At 36.1% G+C, this 24,121-nt stretch overlaps 1 protein-coding gene across 4 annotated transcripts in view; it reads left to right on the top strand.

Moving 5' to 3' along the window:
• The first annotated feature begins 3,044 nt into the window (after positions 1-3,044).
• The window catches only part of HBS1L (HBS1 like translational GTPase), an 84,846-nt gene continuing 63,769 nt past the window's right edge, over positions 3,045-24,121 (top strand). For 2 of the 4 annotated variants that reach the window (XM_036871536.1, XM_036871535.1), the window contains exons 1-4: positions 3,059-3,231; positions 6,643-6,708; positions 15,466-15,594; positions 18,812-19,006. In XM_036871536.1, the coding sequence (XP_036727431.1) occupies positions 3,189-3,231; positions 6,643-6,708; positions 15,466-15,594; positions 18,812-19,006 (433 nt within the window). In that variant the 5' untranslated portion in view covers positions 3,059-3,188. The other 2 variants (XM_036871537.1, XM_036871538.1) reach the window with 2 other exon arrangements.

Genomic DNA, 24,121 nt, shown 5'->3' on the forward strand with positions numbered 1-24,121 from the left:
AGAATATTTGTAGTAATTGATAACCTCATTTTAAAATTCATATGGAAATGCCAGGGACCTAAAATAGCTAAGAGAATTTTGAAAAAGAAGACGAAATTTGGAGGATTAACATTACCTGATTTTAAGATTTTTGAAGCTACAATAATCATGACAGCATGGTATTGGTGTCAAGCTAGATCAAAAGATCAGTAGCTCAATGGAACATAATGGAGAGTCCAGAAATAGACCACACATATATGAACAACAGATTTTTGATAAATATGCAGATGTAATTCAGTGGAGAAAGGACCTTCTTTTCAACAATGGTGCTGGAACCATTGAAAATACATATAAAAAAACAATCTTTGATCCAAACCTTACATTATATACAAAAATCAACTGAAAACAGATCATAAATCTAAATGTAGAACCTAACACTATAACACTTATTTAAAAATAGGAGAAAATTTTTGTAACCTTGGGTTAAGCAAAGGTTTCTTAGGTATGAAATCAATAGCACAACCCATTATTAAAAAAATTGATAAATTGAACTTCATCAAAACTAACTTCTTCTATTTGAAAGACACTATTAAGAGAATGAAAAGGCCAGTTACAAATTAAAAGAGGTATGTCCAAATTATATATCAGACAAAGAAATTGTATCCAGAATATAAAAAGAACTCTCCAAAGTAAAATTAAAATTGACATTAAAAATTGAAAAAGGATTCAAACAGACACTTTACCAAAGAGGATACAGAAATGTCAAACACATATAACATCTTTAGACCATACCAACTGCTGGCAAGGTTGTGAAGAAAATGGAACTATGTTGCTGGTGGGAATGTAAAATATTGCAACCACTTTGGAAAAAGTTTGGCAGTTTCTCAAAAAACTAAAGATAACATCATATTGATAATCCAACCATTCTGCTCCTAGGTATTGACCCAGGATAAATAAGTTTATGTCCATACAAAGAGTTGTACATGATTCAAGCACCTACATGGATAAATCTCAAAATTACTATGCTGACTGAATGAAGCAAGAGAAGAAAATAATACATATGATTTCCTCTATATAAAATTTTATAAAATACAAACTATATCTATAGCGACAGAAAGGTGATCAGTTTTTGCCTAAGGCCAGGGTGAGGAGTCAGTGAGGTGCAGGAGGGAGAGATAATAAAGATACTTGAAGAAATTTTGCAAATCTGGATAAGTTCATTATCTCGGTTGGGTTGATGGTTTCGCTGGTGAATATATATGTCAAAGCTCATCAAATTGTATACTTTAAATATGTGCAGTTTATTCCTTGTCAATGATTCTTCAATAAAGGTGTTAAAAACTTTATAAGGTAGTTATGCTACTTTCACTTATAATTTTTTTAAAAAATTGATATTAAAACGAATTATTTGTATAGTTGTTTGTGGTATTTGTTAAATATCTCATAGCAAGATATTATATCTATCTTTTCAAATTCATTAATTTATTTAGCAAACATTCAAAGTGCCAGACATTAGGGTGCTAGAGAAACAATCATAAAGCTTTCCAATTAGTGGGGTAGAGAACTAGAATTTACTGAGTACTGAAGGAGTGCAGAGCATGTCACCCTACGATATGCTTTGGTATATTGATTATTTTGAATTGAAGTAACTTGAGAAACATCAAGAAGGGCTCTCAGGCCTTTTCCTTTCCACCTAAAAGCAGGTCATAAAATTTCCTATGAGAAAACTGTCCTTCCTATACCAGAAGAGAGATTAAGATACCATCCTTATCAACAGAAACTAGGAATTGATGCTGAAATGGGTTTGTACAAACTTACTGAAACATCCCTTATCTTCCACTAGTTTTGCTGCCTCTCCCTTGCCCCCAGAATACTTTTCCTAGTCACAATTTACAACCCATAGCCCAAACCTTTGTCTTGTCTGTGTGAAATCCTTCAACAAGGATAATTATTCACAACTCTGTACGTTAGATACTATTACTATCTCCATTTTACAGACGAAGAAACAGTCTACAACATAAACATTACCTAAAAGTGTAATATAAACACTTAAGCCACATAAAATTATCAACTATTTTTGTGTAAAATTTTGTCTTGGAGTTACATTGAACAGCAATGATAGTTAAAAACAAACATTTGGTGGTTAGACACATTCAAACACATGCGTAAATTTCCATTCAAGCCACTTACAAATATGAGTTGCATTTGTATCATTATTTCTTTCCATTATGGATAATAAAAAGCTAAGTAAGCTTTTATTTCTAGAATTTGATGTATCACCACTTCAAAAATATAAAACTAAAACTAAAGTGTAGTTTCTTCAGTAAAATAAGGAGGTTGATTTTTTACATAGCATCATTCACTTTGTGACCTAAGAAATGACGCTTAATAATAGGTTATAGATTTATTCATTAACAACATTCATCACCATTTAAGGCCAGTATCTAAGAAGCTATATTTAATAATCTTAGCATGTTACTGTGTTGAATGAGTGTTCCCTGAATCCTTTATGATCTGATGATAATCATTTACATGGCTAAGGGCAGACAGGTGTTTACTAGAGGTATTAATGCAGGATGGAGCACATAAATGAAACCACACAAATGCATGGTGACCTATTGTAGTCAGGTTCTCAATGAAAATATACCCGTTTATGAAGAGTCTTTTTTTCGCCTTTAATACTTGGACTAATTCTTATACCAAACGTATACAAGTTTGTTAACGCCTATTAGTGCCTAAGTAGGCCGCAAAGATGAAAAGTTGGATAAGACACGGTTCGTGCTTTTATTGAGCACACAGTCAGCTTTCTCACTAGATTATCAGAAGCCAAGTTTGGAAAATAATCTGGAACGCCGGCGTAGGTCAAGGATCCCGACTCGAAATATCAAGTCCAAACTAACAAATTATAAGCGGTGTAATGGTGTAATTCGTCTCCTTCGAAAGCCCCGTCAGTCAATTTGTCTGTGGGCGCGGCCTCGCCGAAACGCACCCCTCCCGTGAGCATGAGTGCGCATGCGTCCTCAGAGAGGCGAATGAGCCTGAGAGGTTGCCGTACTCAGATAAGACGTCGTGCGTGCGCAGGCGCTCAGCGCTGAGGCCTGCCGGAAGCCAAGATGGCGTATAGGTGTTTGCCAGGCCGCAGTTGGCGCCTGGTCAGTATCTGAGCTGGTAGTTTGTAAGCGGCTGTGGCGAACGCCCTCTCCGCGGTCATGGCCAGGCATCGGAATGTCCGAGGCTATAACTACGATGAAGGTAGGTGGCAGGGTTATGCCGGGACGTCATTTTCATCGTTCCAGCCGGGATCGCAGCCGGTTGGCACTCACTTCCATATGTTAGTTTCTCGTCGGTGGTGCCAGGCTGGCGTTCAGAGGAGGCTCATTTGGAGAAAATTACAGGCCGCCTGAGCTCCACCGAATGGCGTTGTTAAGTCGTGATTTTTGCTTTCTGGGATTGGTTTTATTTAGGGCAGGGGAGGTGCTGCAGGGCCTCATATGGGAAGGACTTTTGAAAAGGTTGGGCTCCGGTGATAGTTACCCACGTAAGCATTATTGCCTCTCCCATTGTTTCCCCCCCGGTTGGCTACACACTTTCCTACTTCGAGCTTCTCTCCCCGACCCTCCTTTCAAACAGGCCCATGAAACTTTCTTATTTGTAAAACAAGGATTGACTTAATGCTTACATTCAGCTGTTCTGCTGTAACTGTTAGATTTACAGGGTACATTTTGTGTGTTTGTTCCTACGCACTTAGTGCAGAACCTGGCTTGAATTAGCTGACAAACTTATTTTCTATGCTTTTCAAGTTAAATTGGAAACTTAGGAGATGGTAGAAAAAATAATACATATTAAAAAGGCCCAAAGAGTAAGTTGATCAGATGACCTTGAGGTGTGTACTCAGTTCTTGGTTGGTCATGCTGAATATAAATGTACTTTTTGGGAAAAAAAAGTAGTATGAGAAGAAAGGGGGCTTCTAAAAGGACTTATTGATTTTAAAAGTGAAATAAAACAATATGAATGTTGTCCAGGAGTTTAATCTCTATACAGTGGATAATTATAGGCATCACCAAGCATCATACAAACTAAAACTATAAACAAGTATGAAGGAGTGCAAATGAATAAAGATCTCTCACTTTGTTGAGTACAGAGCATGCAGTGTGCTTAGTATATTGGTGGTGGTTATTAGCATTCCCAGCAGATTATTCTAGAACATCAGTATGCTCTAATCATAGCGGAGGGCAGCTAACACCCTTTGCTACATTTGAAGGCAGTGATCCAGTTAGCCTGGCACGTGTTAGGTTCCTGGTGGTCACTTCAGAATGGAATTCTTTTTCAGTGTTGCAGTGGATGTTAAGTATTGCCTGTGGACCACTGTTACCTGAGAAATGACTTTAGCCTGGGAGATACTTTTGCAAATATGCTGTAAAAGACATGAATAGGTCTAATTACTACTTATGCATTTCTTTAATAGATATTTATCATGTCCTCAATCAACATTGAGTGTTTGGAGTACTGTTTGAGCTTTGGGGACCAACAGCAAGATGTTTGAGGGAGTTTAAAGAGGGAGATACACAAGTAACAGATGATTATGAAGTGCTATGGGAGCTACTTAAGTGAGAACAGCTGTTCAGAACGAGTCGGAGGAGTTTAAGCAGAACTCGTTCGTGAAGGAAGGCATCCTGAAGGAGAGGTGCTTGGCTTGAGGGAGTGAGTGCTAAGTATCTTCTCACCTTAGCCACCCCAGATCAGGTTTTCAGATTTCTTTGGAACAATTGATGATATCATAACCAAGCTGTTTCTATAGCATCGGAGGTTCATCCCCTTTTCTTGCTTGTGAAAGTTCTACTTATTTTAAGTGTCCAGTTTTTTTCTTTTCTCAGTTAAGCTTTCCGTTCTCTCAGATAATAATTTAAAAATTCTCAAAAGTAATATAACTTCATTACAGAGATTTTTGTGCTCCAAAATCTATTGGTTCCTTTCCTTAACTCTCATTTTGTTCTTCTCTGTAATATGGGTAGTACTTTACAAGAATGCCTCACCTACTAATTAATAAAAGTCCCAGGAAGGCAAAGCCCATACTTTATTTTTATATTTACTCCATTAGCCAGTACAATGCTTTATGTGCAGTAAATACTCCAAAATATTGTTGAGGAAAAGAACCACTTTACAAAAATCCCAGGAAAGAATTCTCTTTATCTTCTGATACTGTAACACTTTTAGGGTTCATTTCAGTACTGAAAAACTGACCCAGTAGAAAAAGATTCTTGTTGTCTTTAATATCCAAATATATATTTTTTGTGAATGGCTTCTCATTTATTTGCTAATAATTTTTTATTAAGTCGGGATTGTGATCTAATAATTTATTGAATGTGTAAAAATTTACACATTTTAATCCAATAGTAGCATTTATGTAATTTTTCTTTGCCATAAATATTTGGTCTCAGCCTTTGAACATGCTGTTCCTGCTGCTGCTACATGAATACCCTCAGAAATTAGCTAACTATCCTTTGGACTTGGTTTAAAATATGATATTCCTGGGGATCTTTCCCTAGCCACCCCACTCCCAATTCTGTTTTTGTTGTTCCTATGTGTGTTTCCAGATCATTCTGTATTCTTATGTCTCAAACACTTGTAATATCGTTTTGTAATTGCTCGTTTTCTCGTCTGTCTTCCCTTGTTAGATTTTAGGTTTGTAGAGATCTGGGAATGTGCCTGCCACTCAGTCTTGTACCCCAAATGTCTCTGATAGCCCCTGGCATAGTGTTAGTATTTGTTGAATGAATAAATACACTTAGGTAAACATGTTTATGTTCTTTGTGGGTTTTTAGTTATAGATTGATTCATTAATTTATAATAAAACAAGTGTTAATTTATGCCAAGCGTGTGTCAGGTAGTTGCCTAGACAGTCTTGCCCTAAAGGAGCTTATAGTCCATGGAGTGAACCAGGTATGGTGCTTTGAAGACATTCAGTTAGAGGAGTGTGCTAGAGAATAAAAGTGGCAGGCAGGGCTTGCTGCTTTACCTGGAGCGCTCAGGGAAGACTTCTGAAATAGATGACATTTGAGCTGGAACCTTAACTAGGAGAAGGAAACAGCCGTAGGAAAAGCTGGGCAAAGAGCATATTCTAGTCAGTACGAAAAAAGGCCAATTAGCTAGAGCAGAGGGGAGTTTAGGATAAGCTGGGTTTTGTGCATTACCTAGCTTTACATGAAGAAATACTGCCTTCATGGTCTGATTGTATACCCTGCGCTAGTCAGTTGTATGGAAAATAAATGTTTTGGTTAGAGCAGGCATCTGGTGAAAAAATGGATGGAAGGCTTATTTCAGATTTTTGTCAATACTGGAAGGACAATTCAAGTACATGGTGTATGGGATTATTCTTTGATCACACGAAGTGAAAACTTGGAAAAACTTCTTAAAACTCAATTAGCTTAAAAATCTAAAAACATGTATGTCTTTATAAATATAGAAAGTCTGTAAATACCTACTTTGGGTAGAATTTTTAGAATTTTTTTTGAAAAGTGGACATTCTAAGTGGACATTCTAAGATGAACAATTTAATTAATTTAATTTAATTTATTTTGGAGAGAATTCAGATGTTTCCTCATTAATAACTAAGAATATAAAAAGAACTTGTAAGTGAATTTATCTCTTGTATTTTTATTTTAGATTTTGAAGATGATGATCTCTATGGCCAGTCTGTAGAGGATGATTATTGTATTTCACCATCAACAGGTGAATTTTTAAAAATAATTTGATTTTCATTATTTGGGTATTTAAAAATGTTAAGTAAATGTTATTGTCATTCTAGGACAAGCATGTTCCAGGAGACTGTAATATTATGTACCATTTAGAAAGATAATTGTATGTGAACTTTAAAGGTATATAAAATAATGTCTTTACTTACGAATAGAATTTAAAATTTTGATTCCATCATTTGACTTTAAACAATTTGAAGAAAACTCTGAAAACTATGGTTTTCCAATATTCTTTGCAGCATGCAATTAATCTGAATTGACTAAAATGGTAATTTAGTCAATAATGAAAATCTAAAACTTCTGAAGGCAGACAGCAGTTAATTTTATATTCCCAGGAAAATCTTGAATATTAGAAACACTGAAGTGTTATGCATAGACTTCCCTTCATACAGTACTTTATCTACTGTAAATAAACCAAATACATGTAATTCAAACTTCTGATGGAACTGCAAAGTGATTTAGAGTTCAAATTCCTGTAGGATTCCACATAAGAGCTGCATCTTCTGTCTCATTTGCTGAAAAATTTCTTCCTTGCAACCATATAACAAAAACATTTCCTCTGTTCTTTACAGCAGAGACAGTGTCTTTTTACATATATATGTATATATATTTTAATGTCTTTATTGGAGTATAATTGCTTTACAGTGGTGTGTTAGTTTCTGCTTTACAACATAGTGAATCAGCTATACATATACATATATCCCCATATTTCCTCCCTCTTGTGTGTCTCCCTCCCACCCTCCCTATCCCACCCCTCTAGGTGGACACAAAGCACCGAGCTGATCTCCCTGTGCTATGTGGCTGCTTCCCACTAGCTACCTGTTTTACATTTGGTAGTATATATACGTCCATGCCACTCTGACTTCGTCCCAGCTTACCCTTCTCCCTCACCGTGTCCTCAAGTCCATTCTCTATATCTGCGTCTTTATTCCTGTCCTGCCCCTAGGTTCTTCAGAACCATTTTTTTTGTTTTAGATTTCGTATATATGTGTTAGCATACGGTATTTGTTTTTCTCTTTCTGACTTACTTCACTCTGTATGACAGACTCTAGGTCCATCCACCTCACTACAAATAACTCAGTTTCATTTCTTTATATGGCTGAGTAATATTCCATTGCATATATGTGCCACATCTTCTTTATCCATTCATCTGTCGATGGACACTTAGGTTGCTTCCATGTCCTGGTGATTGTAAATAGTGCTGCAATGAACATTGTGGTACATGAGAGACAGTGTCTTTGATCCAGACCTTTTTCTCACTAATTTCCCTAACAATGCGTTTGTCTTCAAATTTTAGCCTACTCTATAAACAGTTGGTTAAAATGCCTTGATAAATTTTACTATGCCATAAAAGCAGGTGCAATTACATATAGTTATGTACAGCATAAATATAATTCATAAAACTCATTTTCCACAAGTTGAAAGGTTTAATATCGTAATTAAAATTTCTATCAGTGTGCCTTGTCTTTAATACCTTATAGTCTCCTGAGCTGTTTTGTAAACCTGCTTTATGCCTCCTCTTAGTCTCTGAAGACCAAATATGTCCCTTCTGACTTTTTAGAATTTCTTTTTCTTTATAAAGGCATAGGTGCTCTAGAAGTTGTCATAGCACCTCTACTCTTCCTGTCATCTTTTTTCCTGTTACTTATTACTCTGTAATGCATCTAGCTCTTTATGTTACTTTAATCATTTAGCCTAACTAATCAGAGCCTTTCTTCTCTTCCTTTAATGTTACACTGTTATCAGTCGTGAGTTTATTAGGAGATAGAAATTGCACCAGTTGTTTTGCCAGAGAGATTTTAATGTAAAAAGTTGTTAACTAGGTATTAGAGACAAAAAATGCAAACCAAAATATCAAGGAGGTAGTAACTTTAGGAAGCATTTATCATCTCTAGTTCCTAGGGGAACCAATGGACAAGGTTGAAGCCAACCTTTAGAACCTGGTGGGGGGCTCCTTTGAGCTGGGACCTAGATGTGTAACAAGAGGGTTCTGCTTTGTTGCTTTGCCACTGAAGTTCAGAGGAGGGACTGTGGAGCTGGGACTGAGACCTGAGGAGGGGATGCTCTGTGGCTGGGACTGGTGTCTCTGAAGGGACACTGTGAAGCTGGGCTTCAGCCTTTTGAAGAGGGAATTCTAGCGGGCTGTCTGGTCATGGTTGAAGCTGGTTCTGGGAGTTTTGGAAAAACTGCAAACTGATATAAATTGCAGTTACTGGAACAAATGATTTCTGCAAGATGAAGTGTTGCTGGGGTGATGGTGACCAGATAAGAAACAAAAAGGAAAGGAGCATGTGTGTTCCTCTTCCAGCCTTCCAGTCTCCCTTTAGCATCTCCTGTTGGCTGATCCTAAAAGGGAGCCGGCTGTCATAGAAGAAATGTGCTTTGCAGACTTCAACCCCAGCGTCACAGAGCAGAGTAAAGAGACTGGGTTAGAAGCTGAGAGGCGGCTTAATCAGCATTCCTTTAAAGCTTCTTCTTCAGTGATTCAAAAAGACCATATTTTGTAGGGATTAGGGATAAAAGAAATTTCAGTTTTCCCAAGGAACCTCCCAGGCACTTGTCATTTGCAGTGTGTTAAAAAAAACTCTATGGGTTAACCTTTTGGGGCACCTACAGTTCATTATCATCAGTTGACTAGGTGACAAAGTAATATCTGGTAGCACTAACTAGTATTACAAGTGAAGTAAAGATCATGGCGTGTTCATGAAACTGAGAAGGTGATGTGGGTGTGATAATTAGATTTGAGGTTTTTTTTTTTTTTTTTTTTTTATTGTTTTTTTTTTCTTCTGGAGGGAAGTTATTTTATTTATTTTTATTTATTTATTTATTTATTTATTTATTTATTTATTTATTTATTTATGGCTGTGTTGGGTCTCCGTTTCTGTGCGAGGGCTTTCTCCAGTTGCGGCAAGTGGGGGCCACTCTTCATCGCGGTGCGCGGGCCTCTCACCATCGCAGCCTCTCTTGCTGCGGAGCACGGGCTCCAGATGCGCAGGCTCAGTAGTTGTGGCTCACGGGCCCAGTTGCTCCACGGCATGTGGGATCTTCCCAGACCAGGGCTCGAACCCGTGTCCCCCGCACTGGCAGGCAGACTCCCAACCACTGCGCCACCAGGGAAGCCCTAGATTTGAGTTTTTAAAAAAAAATCTCATATAGTAGAGACTGGATTGACGGTGGTACATAAGTGGATGTAGATAGAGTAGTTAGGAGACTATTATACTAATCTAGAGGAGATGAGGATATTTCAGGACTGTGTTCTCAAAATGTGGTCCATGTATCATTTGCATTACTTGAGAATTTGTTCGAAAAGTAATTCTGGGCCCCACCCCATAGTCAGAAGCTCTGAGGGTGGGACACAGCTACTGCTTTGAGAACCATTTGTTTAGGACAGGGGTGACAGCAGGGGATTTGCAAATAGATTCAAGAGATAATTACAGGAGCTAAGGTCTACTTGGAAGTTGGTGGACTATGGCTTGCACAAGGAAACCTTCATAGGGAGAGGGACTACTGAAAGACATCTTAATATTGCAGATTAATGCATTCATTTATCTAGGCTTGTCTCAATAAATCATGCTTAATCTTGAGTAATGAGCTAACACTACACAAGGTCAGGCATTCTGAAGGTGTTTTTCTGAGATTTGCTTTTATGGCCTACCTTTCTTGAGGTCATAGTTTATCCCTTGTCTCTCACAGCCCTTGATATGTGTCGTGTCTGTGGTTCATATTCAGGACAGTCTGACTCTTTGAAAGTTACCTCTGTATACTCCAGGAAGTCAACCGTCTATCAAAGCAGGAGATAGTTAAATGGTTTTGACTTTCTTCTGTGACAAACTGGTATTTTTAACAAAAGCATGTAGTTTCGGATTTTTAAATTTTCCAAAACATGTATAAAGTAGTAGTAATATCAGATCAGACACTTTTCCTCTTTAGTGGTATATTTTTCCAAGCAATTTTCAATTAAAAAATAGTTTTAGAAGGATACTTTCTGTTCTTAAAGAAGCAGCTAATGTCATCGAAGAGATGATTGAATTCATGGTCTAATGAATTCTGGTAATTGAATGACTTTATCAATTAATAGGAGTTTCTCTAAATTTTATTATGTATTTTTTTTAACTCTACTAAGCACAGTTTTCTTGATGGAAAGGTGATTTCTAAATGTTATAGCTTTTTTTTTTCTTTAGAAAGATTGACTTTGATGCTGAATATTGAACATACATTAGGGAGCTGGTGATAGCAAAAAGAGCCTATAAATAAAACTTTGAACAGTTATAAATCTTGTTTCAACTAATGTAATTAGAAGTGGTAAAAGATAAACTGAAGCATATTAACATTTTTAAGAGTTTATTTGAGTAGTTTGAATCAGGTAGCTCCAAAGTGGAAGTGGTTAGGAGCACTCCACCAACAGGAGCTGGGGCAAGGTTTTTATAGAGAAGACATGAAGCAAAGCAAGGGAATTATTTGGTTGGCTACAGCTTAACCCATTACATTATTTGGGGGAGAGTAGTTGGCTTTCTGTGATTGGTTGTTCTAAATCCTGAGGCCTTTGCAGGAATTGACTCTGGATTGGTTTTCCCTTTGCAACCAAGGCATTAGAGCCACTTCAGTCTCATGGCCTCCTTGTATGATTAATTTAACAGTAGTTAACCTTATTCAGTCCATTCCATGTTAATTTATTGAGCATCAATTAACATGTAAGGAAGCTTGTTAAAAGTTCCCTTCAAATGACAGTATGGTGGGTAAAGAAGTAGTCCTGCCTGAAGGAGTCTGGAAAGGCTTTCTGGAACGAGGTGGGATTGGGACTGGTAAATTTGGGAGTAAGAATGGCATCCTAGAGAGGAAACAGCAGTGCTTGAGCAGTGGCCTCTAAGTGAGGCGTGTTTGGGAAGACTCACATGATTAATGCAGTTGCAGCACAAAGAGGGCTCAGAAAGGAAATAGCCAAATTGTGGAAGAAGGTTTTTAATTTTAGGTGTGTAGTTTTAGCTTATTGAAGGTTTTTCAGTTAAGGGGGTCATGTTTTAGGAAAGTAACTGATGACAGTATACAAAGTGGACTACATCTGGGACAGATGAAAGGGGAGACTTGTAGGCTCTTTCCTACCTTCCCTGATGATACCAATCAGCTGGGAGTAATTGTAAAAATAGAGATTCCCTGCCCCATTCCAACACCACTTAACCAGAATCTCCAGGGGAAGAAGCCTAGAAAGCTGTATCTTTAATGAGTGCCTCACATAATTTTTATTTTAAGATGTTTAGGAAGCAATATTAGGCAATTGCAGGAGTCAGGTTTTGAATTCTCTGAATTTTTATGTTTATCAAAATGCTTTAAATTATAAAAGTCACTATGGGTGTCCAATTTTTCAGAAAGCATTTCTGTCAAAGTTTGTGATTACATTTTTAGAAAAGAAGAGCATTTTATATTTATCCTTTTCTCTCCATTGCTTTTCTCTCACTCTTTTTTATCATATTTGTTGCCTTTTGGCTCTCATTTCAACTTCAGAGATCTGGATTCTTCTTTTTTCCCCAGCAGCTATTTTCCCTGGGGAATTTTCCTACCCAGCGTCCCTCTGCACTCCCGGGCAAATCCAGCCATCACTTACTTCTTTTTTTTTTTTTTTTTTTGGCTGTGTTTGGTCTTCGTTGCTGCACGGGCTTTCTCTGGTTGCAGCGAGCGGGGGCTACTCTTCGTTACGGTGCGCAGTCTTCTCATTGCGATGGCTTCTCTTGTTGCGGAGCATGGGCTCTAGGCCCCCAGGCTTCAGTAGTTGCAGCACATGGGCTCAGTAGTTGTGGCTCATGGGCTCTAGAGCACAGGCTCAGTAGTCGTGGCTCATGGGCTTAGTTGCTCCACGGCATGTGGGATCCTCCCAGACCAGGGCTTGAACCCACGTCCTCTGCATTGGCAGGAGGATTCTCAACCACTGCGCCACCAGGGATGTCCCATCATTTACTTCTAAAACAATGGCCACAGTTTCTGAGTTGGATCTGTGTGTGGGAGGGGGTAGGAAAAGCCCCTAGGAAGAATAGCTCCTTGGGGGTAGAGTAGAAGTCTGGATTTTGATAACTTCCTTTTTCCCTGTCAATACTTCCTAAGTGAAAATTGTTCACGGACGTATCTGATTTCTTCTCTCACTTAATTTTTGATTTGTCTTAGGTTTTTCCTCACAGTTCAGAGCTATGAGAGAAAGTTGGGGAAAGTATATTAGTTAGTTTTAGGCTAAACTGAATAGTTAATTACAGCCAGGAAAGTAGTTTGAAAATCATCAGGCACAAAATGGCCTGGTTTACATTTTTTAATGCTACCACATTTTATTGTATCTAAAATGCCATGGATTGTAAGACATATTGTTATTTTACGTACCACTTAAAAAAAAATCAGCTGTCAGTCTAAGTATTACATAATACTAAGATGCCATTTGATTGTAAGACATCCCTCATTCTGAGATTTTTAATGTATGAAAAAAGTGGTCATCTTAGAAAATCTGTGAAACAGGATATTTTTCCTGCTGTTTAACCATGTTGACTTTGTAATGGCAGTATTGTATTTTACTTGCACAAGAGGGAGGGAAAATAGTGATATATATATAGCATAATATGTACATTTTTGAAAAACCTTGTGGTCTTTAAAATTGTATACTAAAAAATAACAAAACCTCTGGGAAAAAAATAGGATCATGACAGACCACTCAGCCCGTAAAGTATCAATACTAATAAAACCAATAATCATCTAATAAAAATGCTTGCACATTTGGAAAGTTACATTAACTTCCTAATAAAGATATATTCCAGTATATATGGGACTTTACATTTAACAAAAAGGTGAAAGCTTGATAGAGGTGTAAGGAAGAGTTGAAACTAATGAGTAATGTTGCAAAGGCAAAATACTCACAGGTCTTAGAGAGCCAAGCGGTAAGCATGCACAAAACAGGACACATGGCCAAATGGAGCCAAGAGGAAGAATGTGGGGCTATCTGGCATTAAAGTACAATTCCAATTACAGTATAATGTTCTATGGTTGGTGTTATTGAACTTTGTATTTGCATTACAAAGTGTTGGGGGGAAAATATCATAAACCAAAGCAACTTGAATGTTACCGTCATCATTCCCCTGTTGACCATTTGGTATAAACTAGTTTGTGTTAAGGAAACATGCATTATAGCAGAATAGATTGAATTCTCTCAACTGCTCTTTATTTCTCTTATTCTATTCTCCTTGTTCAGGATGTCTTCCACCTCTTCTTCAGTTTTTCTGATGTTCTTGCCTTCTTTATTATAACTGCTCTAGTCTTCAGTGATTACTTAATCTTCCGTGCTTCTGTAGCACTTGTCATCTGTACTACTCATTTGGCTTTTAAAGTATGTCATTACCTTTTCTTTTTTTGCCTTTCCTGCTAATCTGTAAGGCCATCATTGATTTATACTATAAATAAATAGCACTTACGCCATGACCTTCTGAGTATAGGTGTTACGCTTAAGTCATAGTATTTTCTATTGTCTATATATGTGTTATCTATACATTTTGAATGCAGTTAGAGATTCCCTTTCATGGATAGTGCCTTCCTGAAAACATGCACAAAAGTCAAATGTGGGAACTCTGAGCAACAGACATACATGTTATGTGCTCTTCCAGAAAGCTAAATAATATAAAATCCTTGATAACACCTTGCCTTTAGAATACTGTATTGATGTTTTTATCCTCCTTAAACTTATTCTTTAATTTTATTCCTTCATAATTGAATACATTCTCTAGGACTTGAGTTCAGTGGGCATCCAGTTGACGTGGAAGAGTGAACACTTTGGGCATTCATGATGATTCTCTCCTTTGCTCACACGTATTTCGTGTATGATACAAGCATATGTTGGCACTTTGATATTTTGTCTTTCTACCTATTAATGAAAAATATAATGCCCAGTTATATGTTGAGTAATGGCACTGCCAGTACTGCAGAGTAGCACAGACTTCTGTCTGAAAGTCAAAGTTAGGTATATGACACTAATATACAGTCTCAGTGTATGATTGAAGTATAAACTGTTTAAAAGTTAAGGCCTATGGGGACTTCCTGGGCGGTCCAGTGGTTAAGACTTCGCCTTCCAATGCAGGGGGATGTGGGTTCGATTCCTGGTTGGGGAACTAAGATCCCACATGCCCTGTGGCCAAAACACCAAAACATAAAACAGAAGCAGTGTTGTAACAGATTCACTAAAGACTTTAAATATGGTCCACATCAAAAAAAAATCTTTAAAAAAAAAAAAAGTTAAGGCCTATGATTTTGGTCAACTCTTGGGTTCAGGCAAAATTAGTAGTTTTTGGAAAGTGAAAATCTAGTCTGTTTTTGGTATTTTCTTAATTATGCAAATGAACAAATTTGATATGAGGTTTAAAGTATTTGTATCAAAGAAAAAATTTCAGGGAAGATGGAGTAGTAGGCAAGGATGAGATATTAGGAGAGATAATTTTTGAAAACTGTGGAGAAAGTAAGCTCAGTGTTTATGAGATAGAAGGAAAGAAGGAAGACAATTATAAGAGGCTAGTGAATGGTTAGTAAGGACATTTGAGCAGAATTTGGGTATGATATGTTTTGTCTTTGTTTTTGTTTTCATCCGTTATTATAAATGTGGGCAAATGACTGTAGGTGGTAGGTCAGAATCTTTGATTTTTATTTTAACTGTTGTTAAAGAAAAAAGTTAATGGGAAATGGCTACAGTACAGCATTCTTTAATCATTGTATATTCTAGCTGCTCAGTTTATTTACTCACAACGTGACAAACCTTCAGTTGTTGAACCTGTAGAAGAATATGATTATGAAGATTTGAAAGAATCCTCCAGTTCTCTTTTGAACCATCAGCTAAGCGGAATTGATCAAGGTATAGTAAAAAGTAGTCTATCTATGTTTCTTATCTGAAAATGATTAATAATCAGTTTACCGGAAATTATCAGTTTTATTGTTCATAATAATGATCGTGGGTAGTAATGGTATGAACTACCATTATATCTTATATCTTCAAGGAAAATTTACATTTTATTAATTATATTTTGTGAGAACTAGATGGTTAACTGTATGGTTGAAAAATTGTGTGGCTGTTATTTAATAACTGGAATTTTTGATTGAAATCTCCTTAGGAGAGAAACTTCAATGATTTGTTTTCTTTTAGCAATATTTATTGTTTCATAAGCTCTATGTAGAGCTTATGGTTAGATTACAGAAGCTCATTTCCTTGCAAAATGTTAGGTTCCAAAAGTCTGGTTTTTATAAAAAAAAAAAATTTTAAGTCTGAAGTAATACTGTACAGTGTCCTGCTTGGTCACAGTCATGTAAATTGTTTCAAGATAGAACTCGTAAATGGTAATGGCATTGGTTCTGAGTTTGCTTCTTTTTAGTTCTCTTAAACATTTTAACAAAGATATTTTATATTTTGGCTTTTGCCTTTTATAAATAAATTTCAAATATGACATTGTTTCAAACATACTACTCAAGCTATAGATTGATGAACAATGTAGTAGACCTAAAATCACCAGGTATAACAGTAATGCCACCCGTTGGTAGTGAGCAGGGCTGAGCTGATTTGCTCTTTCTGTGGAGTGTGGCTTTGTTCTATAAATGTTTTTAAATTGAAAATTTATAACAATTTAAAAACAGGAAGGGGGGAGTATATGAATCTGAGAGCTGATCTTTGAATAAATCAGTAAAATATATGTCAGCTGCTACCCAAATCAAGAAAAATGGAGAAAGCACAAATACACAAAATTAGAAAGCGGAAAGGGAAACAACAGAGAATAAAAAAATTCATCAACTCGGCAAATACATTTGTCAATCTGGATAAAAGTTTGTAGAGGAGCTGCTGTATAAATTCCTTGATAGTTTCGATTATATTTTTAAAGAATGTGTTATAGTTGTCATTGTGGGGGGAAAGGGTAGGAATAAAGTAGAAGTCTTATACTTCTCTGCTGTGCCTCAGTATGATTAAGGAGGTATGAAATTCAGAGTTATGTTTGAGAATGAAAGTTAATCATTCCCACCCTACATATGTGAGTAATTGCATGATAACAATAATAATGATTGTAGCTAACCTCTACTAACTGCTTTCCGGGTATTGTTCTAAGTGCTGTTCAGGTAATTGCATATTTAGTCTTCATAACAACCTTATGAGGTAGGCCAGGTATTGTCTTCATTTTATAGGGGAAGAAAATGAGACACAAAGTTACTTGGCTGAAGTTGCACCAGCTAGTAAGTGGCATTAGGATATGAACCAAGACAGCCTGACTCTGTATGTCTACTCTTTGTGTATGTGTAGACAACAGTTGCTATAATTAATTAGAAGAGGCCCTGATGCTAGCTATATACTAAGTATTCTGTTCCAGTTTTAGTAATTCATGTATTTATGAAATAGGTATAATTTTTCAAGTTTAGCTTATTAGCCTATAATTAATTTTGGACTCAAGCAAAGCAGAATTACCCAAATATTTGAGAATTTATTTTTAATAATTAAAAAAGGGAGCAATGGAAAAAGTATTAAATACTTCTTTTTTTTAAAAGAAAGCATATTGGGCTTCCCTGGTGGCGCAGTGGTTGAGAGTCTGCCTGCTAATGCAGGGGACACGGGTTCGAGCCCTGCTCTGGGAAGATCCCACGTGCCGCGGAGCGGCTGGGCCCGTGGGCCACGGCTGCTGAGCCTGCGCGTCTGGAGCCTGTGCCCCGCGGCGGGGGGTCCGCGATAGTGAGGGGCCCGCGCACCGCGATGAAGAGTGGCCCCCGCTTGCCGCAACTGGAGAAAGCCCTCGCACGAACCGAAGACCTAACACAGCCAAAAATAAGAAATAAATAAATAAATAAAGTAGCTATAAAAAAAAAAAAAAAAAAAAGAAAGCATATTGCGAGTAGATTCCTTGTTTAGTATGAAAGCATGTAAAAATGTAATGTACAGTGCATTCTGTGAACTGGTTTCACTGGATTAGGGAGTCTGAAAACTTGAGTTATATTTTGATTACTGCTAAACTTAGTAGTGCCATGATTTTCAGTCCTCTTATCTTTATGACTTAGAATTTGATATATCTAAGTCATAGAGTTACTGTGAGGATTACAAAGGATATATATACATATGTGTATATGTATAATGCATATATATGTATTAATATTTTGAAAATTGTCAACTGCTATACAAATATAAATTAATATATTCATGCATTTTTATTTGGTGGCCCCTAGGTACCAGGTACTATTTTAGGATCTAGGGATATAAAGCCTTTGCTCTCATGGAATTTACGTCATTATTGAATGTTATTAGTAATTACTTTTTATAATAACATAGTCATCAGAAAAGAAAAATCCTTAAAGATTTTAGACATCCAGATTTAAATCTTTGTGTTTAAAATGAATGTCCGGGGACTTCCCTGGCAGTCCAGTGGCTGGAAATCCATGCTTCCACTGTAGGGGGTGCGGGTTTGATCCCTGGTTGGGGAACTAAGATCCCACATGCTGTGTGGTGTGGCCAAAAAAAAAAAAAAGAAATGTCCATTCTTTCCTTAATCTATTGGATTTCCTAATTTTTATGGCATTTTTATGCCAAGTTATCTCGCCCATTTTTAAAGCATTGTTAAGGATGATTATAGTTGGCTGAGTAGAACTGAAGTTAGCCTAAAATAGAACGTACTTAATAATGGTTAAGGTAGTAATGCAAGAAATTTAAGAAATATACTTAGTGATTAACTGGGTTCACTAACTAGTTAGAAGTATTTTTATAATTAACCCTCCCTTTCTACACACGTAAAAAATCATCAGTATAGGCCTCATCATCCTCATTGACTGAAATAGATTTTAGTGTATACAATTTACGCTTTTTTCAAGGATTAGTCAATATTACTTTGGAGACATTTATTATAGTGATTTCTTAATTATTGAAATTGTTCCTCTGATAAGGGAAGCTAGGTATATTGTGGATAAAAATATAATCACTGTAATTTTTGCCAAGGAAAAATGACTTGAACATCCTGCTGTAGTTTCAAATCCTTTTTTCAGTTTTGAAGATTGAGGGTTCTTTCATGACACCACTTAGTATAGCTTTTAATTATTGTTGTCTGTTCTAGCTCGTCTTTTTTCATGCCTTGATCACATGAGAGAGGTACTTGAGATTGCTGTGCCAGATGACATATTGATTGAAGCAGTTCTGAAGAACAAGTTTGATGTGCAAAAGGCTTTGTCAGTGGTTCTGGAGCAAGATAAAATGCAGAATTTGAAGGTCAAGAGTGAGGGAGCAATATCTACAGGAAAGATAGCAAAAGGTATGCTTTACTTGTTCTCTTTAGTTTTACAGTTAATACTTTGAAAGAGGCTTTGATTTGATTGATCGTTAAGAAAAATGCATGAAAATTTGGCATGTTATAATAATTCTTAATTATTATCAATTGATTTTACAGTTTGTGAATTTTTAAGCTCAATGGCTGCGTTCACTTTCACTCTGTTAAAGCTCGTTTTTTATTTCCTGCTTGTTCTTGTAACTAACAGAAATATAAGGGAAATAAAATTAGATAACAGCAAGACAGAACACTTTTTGCTTTTAATTATTGGTTTTTTTTTTTTAAATTTCAGTGGGTCAGGAGATAGAAATTAATAGCCAGACAGTCAAAAAATCCTTATGGTTTATAACATTTTATGACTATAATATAGTTGTATTTAAATATCCTAGTATTATAATTCTGCCACTCTTCATTCATAGCCAGATCTTTAATTTTATAATTTAGTATTTGGGGTTAAATTTTAGAACTTAGTCCACAAGAGAAGGTAACCAATTATATTAATTGGTATGATGCCTGTCAGGAGGAGCATGGTGATTTGTTAATGGGTTGATATTTCTCATAACCTAAAGAGTAGACTTTTTGCCATAGCGAAATTGTATGCAGTCTGTTACTATGAAATAAGGGGTTCATGTTATGTAAATTAAAAATTTTTTTATTTTGGTGGGGGGTGGGATGCACTTTAAACTGACCAATAATATGAGAATGAGTCTGTAATGTGTTATCTATATTAATAGTTATCCCAGATCACAGTAGAAATTATAGGGTATTATTTGTTTGCATGTTTTTAATACATTTAAAAATACAGAAGATTGAACCTAGTTCTTTCCATTGGTTTTTTAAACGTTTTGAATTGAGACAATACTGACTATAAGTATATTAAACCTCACATTTATAAAATTGTGAAAATTAGAACATTGGACTAACTTGGTAATTACCTTTGTATATATCAGTGAACAAAGTATGAAGGTCACTTAAGATGGTTAAAGGAAGGTAAAATCCTTTTTTTTTTTTTTTTTTTAGAATGTTCACTTTTTATTAAATAATGATCATGTCACTTTATTCATGCTATAATCAAAAGAAACATTTAGTAATTAAATGCCTCATTTCATGTTTCCTTTTGGTTGCTGTGACTGTCTTCTGCATATGTGAACCTATTCATCTGAAAATTAATGGCTCTTGTAAGGTAAGGAGTCTTATTATCTTCCTCTGAAGTTTCAGCTGATAATGTACAAAGCTCTTGTCCTCAATCTGCAAACCATTTGGATTGCAGTAGCAAACCCTTTGGTTTTTCTGGCCCAGTAGCGAAATATGGATTATATCATAATTCTTCGGTTGTACCAAGTCACTATTTACTCCATAAAAAAAAGAAACTTGACAGACCTAAAAGTGAAAAGAAACTAGAATCATGTAAGTTAACAAAAGAGCTGTCGCTAGCTGACCTAATTGATGATATGCCAAGAGATTCTTGTAAAAGTCAGCCATCAGTCAGATTATCATCCACAGATAGTCTGGAGAGTCTACTTTCAAAGAGTCTAGATGCTGATTTGTTAAGACCTCATGCATCTGAATGTATTTCCAAAGATGATTCTGCATTCAAAGGAATACCAGATTTAAAATCCTTAATGATAAAGAGCACAACACCTAATAACTCTTTATTTAGTCAAAATAATTCAGTACCTGATTTGCAAAACATTCCAGCACAAAACAGTTTAGGAAGTTTAAATAATCCTTTGCTCTTAACTAGCTCATTGGAAAATATGGCTGTTGGTAATTTAAATGCTAGTAAAATGACTGAAGTTGGAAGTGTTTCTTCAGTTGAACAAAGCACCAAGAATTGCATATTAAAAAATGACAACTTGCAGTTTTCCCAATGTGAAAGTCCATCCTTAGCTGAACTGTTTCAGGAGCACAAAGAGAACAATCCGAGCCAGTGCTTTACTTTATCTGATCTTTGTAACCAACCATCTGCCAGTTTCACAGATCTAACTTTGGGATCCTTTCCCTTGTCACAACTAGCAAATCGGTATCAGTCTTCGACTGGAATATCAGAATTAACAGGATCTCTGTCATCTTTGGCGTTTTGTAAAGCTTCTCCAACAAGAGACCTTGAGAATTTGTCACTTTCTGATTTGATTGCAGAAACAATTGATATAGACAACTCTCAGATTAAGAAAGATTCCTGTATGCTCAGTTTATGTGAAATGAGGTCACCTGGAATAGATTCTAATATCGATCTTAGTGTCCTCATAAAAGCCCCAGATTTTGTTCCAAAACCTGTAGTAGACCAATCAGTTGCTCCAATACCAGGAACTAAAGTTCTAAGTTCAAAATTAGGGAAAAGTTCCAATTCTTCTGAGGATAATAAGAAAAACAGTAAAGGCTCTCTGACTAGGAAACCACCTTTTTCTGTCTCTTGGACCAAGGCCCTTGCTGCCAGACCTTCAGCTTTTGCTGCAACACTGTGTCTTCGTTACCCATTGAAAAGCTGCAGGCGACGCACCCTTAACCTCTATAAGACTTTTCTTTATAGTAGACAAGTTCAAGACGTAAAGGACAAAGAAATAAGTCCTCTAATAGCAATTACACCATTTGACTTCAAATCAGCATCTCCTGATGACACTGTGAAAGCTAATCAAAAGAAAGCTTTTACTAGAGAATAGTAACAAAAGGAAAACTTAATAACTGTTGTAGAGCTTTTTCTTTTAATTTAAAGTCTTTATAGGATTACTTTATATTATGGGATTTAAGTTGTGATTTTTGTATTAAAATTGTCTTAAGTCAGTTGATAACTTCAGTTGATATGTACTTTTGCACTGAAATATTTTTTTTTACTCTGTCTTCTTTTAGTGATAATTGGCTTTAAGTTGATAGCCTACAATGGGTATATGTTTACAAAATGCTTATGGAAACTTGATATTGTGAAATCAAACCGCAGCTATTTTTGTTTAAAGCATTCAGCTTTTTAAGTTTTTACGATGAGACATTTTCTTTTATAAAATAATTTTGTGCTTTGCTCTTAAATGAAAATGCCACCACTTGGGATCATTACAGTTTAGTGATGAAGATTTTTCTTATGATATGTGGCACAGCATAGCTGAGACCGTATTATATTTTAAAATATTAGTGAAATCATTCCCAGTTTCATTATTTTTCTGCAGGTGAGTACTAAAACTTTTCTATTAGAAAATCTTAAAATTTCTGACTTTTAACAATACTGTGGAGGTTGTTGAAATACATTTTTCATGATAAATGAAAATCCTTTTAAGGGACCATGTACATATTAAAGATGGATTAATACATAAATTATTTTTATACATTTTCAAAACCATTTGTCCTAAATGAACACTTTAAAATAAATATATATAAAGTCTTTTCAAGTATGGTTGCATGTTCTTTGAATAGATAATCTTATCAGATCTCTTTCACTTTTTTTACTGTAAGTAATGAAATGTGGAGTTTTCCTCTTTGCTACTGACAGCTTTATGTGCTATAATGACAAAGTTTCAGCAATGGCAGGCCAAATAAGAGCTCTTCCAGTCAGTAGAACAAGTACGTAATTCATCCCTTAAAGCAGCCATCCTTAACTAGCAGTCAGAATCACTGGGGGAGTTTTTTTCAAAACACAGGTACTGTGGTTTCACTCCAGATATGGTGAAATCAGTCTCTGAGGGATGACGCTTGGGAATGTGTATTTTCAAAATGGTCCCCAGTTGATTCTGATGGGTTACTTCTACTTGAGAACCGCTGCCTTAAAGAAATCAGTAGAATGAAAGAAATTACTAATGCTAAGGATAACATTGGCCAACTTGAATTTTTAATTTGTATTTTCCAGTAATTAGGAATACCAAGGAATATTGCTAATTAGGAATTTAGGGTCTTTTGCCTAAGAAGATGCTGTTTTTATATTATTAGTTATTTCTTGCAGGAAAAAAAATATAAAATGTTATTTTGTAATGAGAATAAAATAGCTATATTTTCCCAGTAAAGAAATATTTTTCTCTCACAGCTACTTTACTATGCATTTGATAATTTTTTTGTTTCTTGTTTATTTTCAGAATGACATTCCAATCTTTTTAGTTGTATACGATGTTTTTCTATCCAGTGTTTTGGTGGGAAAACTTAAGCCAGCCTATGCCTTCATTGTTCTTGACCAAACACTTGTCTTGTGATGTCTTCAGTTTTTGTTTTTGTTTTTTTTTTTTAATTTTATTTATTTATTTATTTATTTATCGCTGTGTTGGGTCTTCGTTTCTGTGCGAGGGCTTTCTCTAATTGCGGCAAGTGGGGGCCACTCTTCATCGCGGTGCGCGGGCCTCTCACTGCCGGGGCCTCTCTTGTTGCAGAGCACAGGCTCCAGACGCGCAGGCTCAGTAACTGTGGCTCACGGGCCCAGTCGCTCCGCGGCATGTGGGATCCTCCCAGACCAGGGCTCAAACCCGCATCCCCTGCATTGGCAGGCAGACTCTCAACCACTGCGCCACCAGGGAAGCCCCAGTTTTTGTTTTTAATTGCAGATTTCAGTGCATATCATACTGATGCTTAGATAATATAAATCACAAGTTATATTTTATACTTGATTTTAAAGTTTGAATTACTTCAACTGCTGATTTTGTTTTTCTAGTCTTGAACCTTAATCAAACATTTTAGTAATTTTGAACTATTAATCTATGACTCATCAACTAGGTTTATATAGTGTAGGCAGTCTCCAGTTTAGAAGTGAATTGTATTCTAAGTGTTTGTTTGGAACTGACAATAATTCCTGATAGAATAAATGCTACACAAGTGGTCCCTTTGCTCATGAATCCACACATACTTGTTTAATCCATATTGAAGTTGAACAGTGTTACTGCTATATTACCTTCTTTTATAACAAACTAATTTTCAAGTGGAAATATACTTTTTAAGCCATATAGCAGATCTTGTAGAGTGAACTAGATCTCCCTTTGTTGGCTGATAAGGATTGTAACTACTATTTATGAGTTTCTTTTTTTAGGGGAAAAAGTTTCTGTATTACAGGGTGATAGGGAAGGTAACAATTTTTAAATGTCTCCCTATTTCCGTTTTCACGGCTACCAGTCTGTCAGGCATGTATCTGACATG

Source organism: Balaenoptera musculus, chromosome 12 (genome assembly GCF_009873245.2).
Source record: "Balaenoptera musculus isolate JJ_BM4_2016_0621 chromosome 12, mBalMus1.pri.v3, whole genome shotgun sequence".
NCBI classification, from domain to species: Eukaryota; Metazoa; Chordata; class Mammalia; order Artiodactyla; family Balaenopteridae; genus Balaenoptera; species Balaenoptera musculus.